General features: G+C 39.4%; 1 protein-coding gene across 1 annotated transcript in view; it reads left to right on the plus strand.

Annotated features, from left to right (window-relative positions):
• Positions 1-8,922, plus strand: part of TBC1D9 (TBC1 domain family, member 9 (with GRAM domain)) — a 194,419-nt gene that overhangs the window by 158,218 nt on the left and 27,279 nt on the right. The window contains 2 exon segments of the mRNA XM_006887019.1: positions 8,203-8,301; positions 8,469-8,537. Coding sequence (XP_006887081.1) covers positions 8,203-8,301; positions 8,469-8,537 — 168 coding nt within the window.

Raw genomic sequence — 8,922 nt, forward strand, 5'->3', positions numbered from 1 at the left:
ACCTTTCAAGTCAATTCTAAACAAAAGTCTAATGGCACTAAAAGTGTATAAAAAGAACAAGGAGTATGTAGGAATGGTCATTTACCAACTTGACAAAGGGGAACTGTTCTCATCAACAGCATCAGAAACACAAAACCAATTTCCATGAGGTCAGATATGTTCTCCATCCTCCCTCCCATACCTCTTTTTATTTATCTCAACACAAATCTTACTGTTTTACTGGGTCCAAAATCTGATTTGATAGCTCACAGACCACACAGAATCATACTGGGGAAGTTACAAGGTTATAATCCAGGATAAAAGCAGAATTCAGTCAGGACAGCTTCAAAAAATGTGTCCACACGCACCTCAGCCTTGAGTCTTATAGCTTAAGGCCAGTGTTTGAAGCTGTTCAATCCTGCCAATATTGGCTCACCCCACCACACCCCAGCTAATACAACAAACTTAGGTACAAGCTTTTAGCTTAGGTCTGATTCTGTCAGTGATGGGGCCAGGTCGCAGTCCCATCTCATGTTGCTTCTCTGCTTTGGCCATGACATGCCTATTTCTGCTTTGCTGATGGTAAGAGGAGACTCTCTGCTGCTAAAATTGTTCAAATTTATTGGAAAGACTAGCCAGTCCCCTTGTGGATAGGCTGACATACATTATTCACATATTCCCAGCCATGCACATGGTCAAGTCAGATCTGATGGCTAAGAAAGTCATATTGAAAGATGAACTCCACACTGTGCATGGACCTTTTCTTGCCATAATAGATATAATGGTCACCAGCCTCAAGAGTCCATTTCACAGGCAGAAGAACTGCAGCACAGACTCGGTAAGGGACTTGCCCCAATTAGTATGTGGCAGTGGGATTTAAATAGTGTGCAACACAATGTATACAAACTTTATATGAAACCATTTAAAAACTACCACAAACTTAGATCTGTCTGCTTTAATGTGTTTCTTCGTATGTATTGTCTCTTAATTAGCATATTTAGGGTATAACTTTATTAAGTCACATGAGATATTGTACATGGAAATTATCTAAATTTTTTTCTTGTTGTTAACATAAAGGACATCAGGCTTGAGAAAAATAAAGAAAATTAAAATGACTGAAACCCTCAATTAGAAAGATTGGTACAACAGCTCCAACATAGAATTCAAATGTAGCTGCAATCATGGAGATGGTACAGGAACTGGAGAAATGGTGTTCTATTGTATGTAGGGTGTGTGTATCTAGGAAACTCTGGTGGCCTAGTCATTAAACTGTTTTGCTGTTAACCCGAAGGCATTCAGTTTAAATTTCACTTACTACTCTATGGGAGAAAGGTGGACACTTTCCTCTCAGGTGATTTACATACTCTGAAAAACCACTGGAAGGTTATCTATGAGTCCGTCCTGACAGTACATAACAACAATGATAACTACAGAGAGAGAGAGAGAAAGAGCACTCAAATATATAGATACCTGTTTCTTTCTCAGGAACACAAAACAAAGTATTATAATGAAATTAATGAAGAGCTGGTGTCAGAAAACCAAAAGAGACAGACTCACTTGACATTTCTGAAACTGAAAGAACTGAAGAATACATTCAAGCCTCAAGTTGAAATGCTTCAGGAGGCCATGGGCAGAATGTTGAATAACCCAATAAGCATTCAAAAGAAGATGGAAGGCGTATACAGATTCACTGTACCAAGAATAATTGACTGACACAGAAGAATTTCATGAAACAACATATGACCAAGAAGCAATGGTTTTGACGGAAGAACTTCAAGCTGTTCTGAAATAATTGGCCAAACAAGGCATTAGGAATTGATAGTATAACAGTTGACATTTCAACAAACAGATGCAGTCCTCTGCACCCTCACCAGGTTGAGCCAAGAAGTCTGGAGGATAACTCCCTGGCCAAGTGACTGCAAGAGATCTATATTTATTCCCTTTTTTTTTTAAAAAAAAAAAAGGTTCTCCAAAAAAGCATGGAAATTACCAAAAGACTATCATTAATATCACACACAAGTAAGATCCTGCTGAAGATTATCCAAAACCTACTTAGAGCAGTACACTAACAGAGAACTGGCAGATGTGCAAACTGGGTTTAGAAGAAGCCATGGCACTAGGGACATTATAGACAATGTTAGATGGATCTTAGCTGAAAACTGAGCGTACATGAAGAATGTCTGTGTTTCATTGACTATGCAAAGGTATTTGACTGTGTGGATCACAACAAATTGCGGCTAATCTTAAGAAGAATGGGAACACTTAGTTGTGTTATGCGAAACCTATACTTGGACCAGGAGCAAAGAAAGGAAACAGTGCATGATTCAAAATCAGTAAAGGTGTGTGTCAAGGATGCATCCTATCTCCATACCTTTTCAGTGTATATGCAGAACAGATCATTCAGAAGGCTGGGCTTTGTGGGGAGGAATGTGGCATCAGGATTGGAGGAAGATTCATCAACAAAATGTGTTATACAGATGACACAACCTTGCTTGCAGAAACTAAGGAGAACATGAAACATTTGCTCAAAAGAAAGACTTTCACCAGTAGGCCAGTTGGCAGCACCGTGACTGATGGAAAAAAGATTGAGATTGCTAACAATTTCATCTTGTTTGATCCACAATCAACACTCTTGGTACCAGCATTCAGGAAATCAAAAGGCAAATTACATTAGGAAAATCTGTTTTCAAAGACCTCTCCAGAGTGCTAAAGAGCAATGATACCAGTCTAAAGGCTAAGGTGCATCCAGTGTAAGCAATGGTCTTCGCAGTTACTTGCTATGCATCAAGAGAGTTGGACAGTGACTCAGAATGATAGAAGAAGAATCAACATCTATAAGATGTGGTGTTGGAGAAGAGTATATTAAACATGCTATGGACTGCCCAAAGAATAAACAGATCTGTCCTGTAGAGGGTGAAACCAAGCTGCTTCTTTGAGGCAAGACATTTGAAGGTTCATCTCCCATGCTTTGGGTTTGTTTCCAGGATTGGCCAGTCCTTGGAAAAGGACATCATGCTTGGAAAGGTGGAGAGCACAGGAGAGGAAGGCCCTGGATGAGATGGATTAACAAAGTAACTGGGTTAATGGATTTAGGAGTGTCAGAGATAGTGATATTGACTCAGATTAGAGCAGGGTTCGGAGCTAATGTGCATAGGGTCACTGTGAGTCACAGGCAACTCGACAGCAGTTGACAACAGTCTTTCTCTATGTATGAGGAAGATTATTGGTATATGTATCCATAGATGTGTGTGTGTGTGTGTGTGTGTGTGTGTGTGTGTGTGTGTACAGAAAGAGAGAGCACAAAAGCAAGAATGTGCTCTAGTGACTTAGAGGGTAAGGAGTTGTGCTGCCATCCCAAAAGCATTCTGTTTAAATCTCCCAGCTACTTCTTGGAAGAAATACAAGCAATCTCCTTCTGGTTCAATTTATAGCCTCTGAAAACCTGGAGGGTCAGCTGTAATGTCATCTTGATGGCAGATAACAGCAACAACATATATATGTATATTTATTTCTGTGTGGTTACCATGAGTCAGAACTGACATAACTAACAGTTGTGTGTGCCATCGAATTGGAACCAACAAATAACTGACCTTCCAGCAATTTTTCAGAGGCATTTTAATTGCACAGGAGGAGGTTGCCCCTCTTTCTGCAGTGAAGTACCTGGTGGACTTGAACTACATGCCTTCAGGATTCAGTGCAGCTAAGGCCACAACGTAATTAAATGGCAACTGTTTTTCTGTTTCTTTTTTGCTAGGCAAAATCATCAAAAGACACAGAACACATTTCAGTTCTAAAATAATGAGTCTCCTTTCTCCCACAGAGTTGTGAAGATGTCCTGTGGGTTGCAATAATGTCGTTGAGATTCTCTAAAATAGCCAACCCTACATGGGGTTACTTATGCAGTGAACTTGGGCTGCATCAAGAACAGTCACATTGACTCATATCCTGTCTCCTCTTTGTCTCCTTCCTCCTCTCCCCTCCTCACACTTCTTCCTCCTGAACATTTTCTACCTTTTCCACCCTGACAAGACACAGCTACTCTTGGACAGACTCCTCCAGCACCCAAGAGGAAGGAGGGTGGAATTTAGAGGAAGTATTCTATTACTATATGTGAGAATCACTCTCCAAAAAGCGGTATTCCCCCCAGACTTCTCTCCCCATACCCACTCCTTTAATACAAAGCCTCACTACATTGGGTATATGGAAGATTTTCTAATGAAAGAAAAGACTTGTTAGTTGTTACTTGTCCTCAGTCCTCAGTTGTGAACTTTACATTGCCTGCCTAGTACTGCAGTGTACAATGTATCAGGCTACTAACCTAGAGGTCAGAAGTTCACATCCACCAGCCATTTAGAGAACAGTGGGCAATCTTCTTCTATAAAGACTAACAGCCTCAAAATTTCAATGGAAGGTTACTGTGAGTCAAAGTGACTCAATAGCTGTGGTCTTTAACATGTTGCTGCCAATGACGGTAAATGTGCTTCTAAGCACGGTTGTCAACTTAAAAAGTGTGCGGCAATGTGTTAAGAGATTTTTTTTTTACCCACTTAGCAAAATTTATTCTACGTATTATCAATAGTACATCACATGACCAGTTCTAGTTTCAAGGGGCTGTGAAAAATTGGCATTTAGGTGCATTCCTATCTTAAGGAAAACCACGCTTCCATCAGCCAAAGGACAGGAGACAACTGACAGTCTATCAGTGACAATGACAAGTTCTCTTATACTGCTGAGCTGTTAAGACGAGCCCCTTGCTTGATCCTGCTTTCGTTTTTTTTTTATTATTATTAATTTCAATGAACATCTACAGAGATTTTGGACTTCCATTCATTCATTGTTGTACTTTTCTCCCCGCCCACCCCACCCACACCCCCAGTTCGCTCCTCTCCTTGAAAAGCAAAAGACAAACTCCTTCATTGGTACACCGCCACCCCCACTCCTACTATACTCCACTCTGCAACCCTCATTCCGGACTCTTATGATAATCATAATGCCTTAAAATATATGACTTTTAAACTATTCTCTCTCTTAAGAGACATTTTGAGCATAATTTAGGTGACTTAGTAGTAGTTAAAAGCAGAAATAACTCACAGATGTTGAATTGATGTTTCTTTTGTTCAGTAATTTCCAGTTGATGGTCAAAGTTGTTTAGAATCATTCCATGGACCTTACTGCTTACAAGGGGTTTGGTTTTTCTGGAACAGCATTTAAATACTTAAGGTCATCTCCTGAGGACTTAAAAAGGAGTAGCTTTCTGAACTTAAGGAGCTTGTTAAAAAGACCCTTGTGGTCTTGTAAAAATTTGTCTTCCCAGGAACCCCAGAGAAAGCATTGAAAAATAAAGAAAACCACTAAGAGGCTGCCCAGCAGAGCCTGTGAACTTTTCTTCCCCTCAGGAGTGATGGCAGGCATGTGAGGGGCCAATGAGTACAGTCTTGGGGCTTGGGAAATCATCTCCACCTCATTCCCTTATCTGAACCACTTACTCAGTGTCTCGGTATCTCAGAAACAAAGGACTGTGTAGTGAGAATCAGTGGCCAGCGGAGCAGAGCATAAAAAAAAAAAAAAGGAACTACTGCCTCCTCTGAAAATAGCGTCTGCACTCATAAAAGGAAACTTATAAGAGGTTATAAATTAGATTGGAAAATTAGAAACAACTCCCAGAAACATTTAACATAAAAAATGAAGTGGTGGGGAGAAGGAAATAAGGATGGATGGCTTTGTTTGTAGTTTCACAAAGCAGAACAGTTTAAAAATGAAAATAATTTTAGGCTCTCCCCTCTACTAAATTCTGTTTGCTTAAAAAATATATTGGCATTGTGTTAATGAATTAAGTCTTTGCCTGGAACTGAGATGTGCAATATTTTAGAGAATAAATGTTATTGGGAACTTTGCCTTAGTTTTGAATATACAAACCCAAATTTTGTTTGTGTGTGTTCTTAGCATTTTATTCTATATAAGTTCTCCCCATCCTGCAAAAAAGGAACTTGCATCACTTCAGCTTACATGTTACTGGCCCAGAACCCTCTGAGTAGTTACATCTGTTTGTTGTTATTGTTGTTGTTAAGTGCCATTGAGTCATAGGCGACTCTTAGCGACCCTATGAACAAAAGTCCTCGACACTTGTGTGACTTTCATCCTTTCTCCAGGTTCATAGGGTTTCCAGAGGCAAGCTATTTACAGAAGTGGATACCCCTCCTGCTTCCAAGCTTGTTTTAACTGGGGAGCGCCACCAAACACTGTCTGTCATGGGGAACCATTATCGCATTTGACACGTCAGTGTCACAGTGTTCAGCTTCACAGCAACCACAGGTTTCCTCTGTATGGCAAGTGGACACACCAGGGCTATACGACCTAGAAAAATGTTTCACTAAAAACAATTAAACACAGGCCTTAGGGCCTCAGATTAGAGTTACCCACCTTTGGTTTTGGCATCACTTTCAGTCCTCTAGGCCAGCTGGTCTCTCTCTATGTTGTTAAGTGCTGTCGAGTCGTACATAGGTGATTCATAGCGACCCTATGAAGGAAAGTCCTCAACATTTGTGTGACTTTCATCCTCTCTCCAGGTACATAGGGTTTCCAGAGTCAACCTATTACAGAAGTTGATGCCACTCCTGCTTCCAAGCTTGTTTTAACAGTGTCCACCTACATCTGCTTAGTTAAAAAATAATAATAATAATAAACACTTTTCTTTGGGCACTTACTCAGTATTGGAAGTTCTGGGTGTTAAAAGCAAGTAAGTATTTCTGTTTAAAGAATAACCTGCACTTGACCCAGGCCATCATATTTTCATTTGCTTCATACTCATGTGAAAGTTGGACAAAGAATAAGGAGGATCAAAGAAGAATTGACGCCTTTGAATTGCGGCATTGGCGAAAAGTATTGAACTAAACCATGGAGTGCCAAAAGAATGAACGAATCTGTCATGAAAAAAAGTGCATCTACGTGTAGCAAGAGGGGTGAGACTTTGTCTCTCGCATACTTTGAACATGTTGACAGGAGGAGCTAGTCCTTGGAGAAGGACATCATAGTAGGGGGTCAGTGAAGAAAGGAAGAGTATGGATGACATAGTGACTACAACAGTGAGCTTAAAACCACAGCAAAGATTGTGAGGATGGCCAGAATCAAGCAAAGTTCTCTCTGCTGCACGTAGGGAGTTGGAGTCTACTCCACGGCACTCAACTACAAAAATGATCTGTCGGTTCCAATTTAGTAGATATTTCTGGACAGATTTTCAGCATGGTTGTACAAGTCACCTTCCCACCAGCAGTTTGTGACAGCACTAGTTGCACTGTCATCCTTTAATATCTGTCAGCGTCTGCTTTATCTTTTAAATATATTTAAGCATTGCTCGAATTGCTTCCATGAGTTGTTTCTTGCTTTAAGCATGGTGAAGTTTTGCTCTTCTTTTTTTGGCATGACTAAAAGAAATTAAAAATTTTGTCTTTTCTAAAAAATTTTAAAATATTTTATTTCTGTATTCAAATCTCTCTCATAAAAACTTTTAAATAGGAAAAGGCATTTGGGTTTTAAAATCTGACTGAATATTTAGGCTGCAATTGGCATTTTGGCATTTCAAGTTGTTGTTGTTGTTATTGTTGTTGTTGTTACGTGCTGTCGAGTCACCAGCAACTCATAGAAACCCCGTGTACAACAGCCCTAAACCGAGCTCTATCCTATGTCAATCTTATTGTCTCTGATACACCAACCCCCCATTACCCCAGTCTCTGAATCAGTCCCTCTCATTGAAGCCCTTCCCACAATGTCTGCTACCCAAAGAACTACAGCACTGCTTTTTGGACAGTGAAGTCAAACAGTGTAGAATTAGAAACGAGGAAAAAGAATACTTATACAAACATTTCTTTCAACCTCCATTTATAATATTTAGCCTTAAATACTTCCTTTCCTCTTGCCAAGACAGTTCTTCCTTTTAAAGCTCTTTGTAGCCCACTCCTTGTACAAATGACTCTTACATCCTTGCTTATCTCCTTTCTTTTTTGAAAGAGTATTCATGGAGGAAGAGTCATTTGGCTTTTGAAATTCAGTTCAGCTGCTAAGATGCCCGAGAATTTCCTCTTCTGCAGTGAATAAAACCCCTAACATGCCTGCCACATGACAGACTGTATCCAGTGTGTGTCTGGATTGCATTTCCTTTAATTTTGTGAACAGGATGCCATGTTCTTCAGCAGATTTCTCAGAAATACTAACATTGCTTCTTTTCAGAAATTTGGAACAATTCGGGCAGATTTAATTGAGCAAATGAGATTCAAACAGAGACTGAAAGTGATCCAGACCCTGGAGGATACTACCAAACGGAATGTGGTGAGTCCTTTGAGAACTAGCACGTGGTCTTCTCCCCTCCATCATTCCTCCTGCTATCAGCTCAGAAATACCATCCTGACAAAACTAAAAATGGTTTAAAAGAAGGAAAAACTTTCCCAATATGGTATATTTTGAGTTTGTGAAATTCTTTGTGTATTTTTGTGTAGGTGCGTACCATCGTGACGGAAACGTCCTTCACTATTGACGAGCTAGAAGAACTTTATGCTCTTTTCAAGGTAACTTTACAAGTAATCTCATGTACACTTATTAGGAGGGGGAAATCCCTTTAGTAGTTCAGTTAGGATTTTTTTTGTTTGTTTGCCTTTTGTTGAATGAAGGCTAGGATGAACCTCAGGATATGTAAGTATGAAGACAGAGTTAAAAATGTAAAACTGGAGTACTTATCATCAACATTCTTATAATTAAAGTCAGTATTTTTTTTTCTTTTCCAATCCATGTAAAGTAGTCTAAGACAATATATTTGGAACAACAGTGATTAAGTTTAAATCTTACCTAACATTATTGTAAATTGTAATTTCATATAGAGGTAATTTTTTTTTCTTTTGAAGGAATAAATGTTCTTTATACAGCCTAGTTAATGTTTAAAAAGAAAAAAATTAG

The sequence above is a fragment of the Elephantulus edwardii genome, unplaced genomic scaffold (assembly GCF_000299155.1).
Source record: "Elephantulus edwardii isolate Elephantulus edwardi_28Jun2011 unplaced genomic scaffold, EleEdw1.0 scaffold00053, whole genome shotgun sequence".
NCBI lineage: Eukaryota > Metazoa > Chordata > Mammalia > Macroscelidea > Macroscelididae > Elephantulus > Elephantulus edwardii.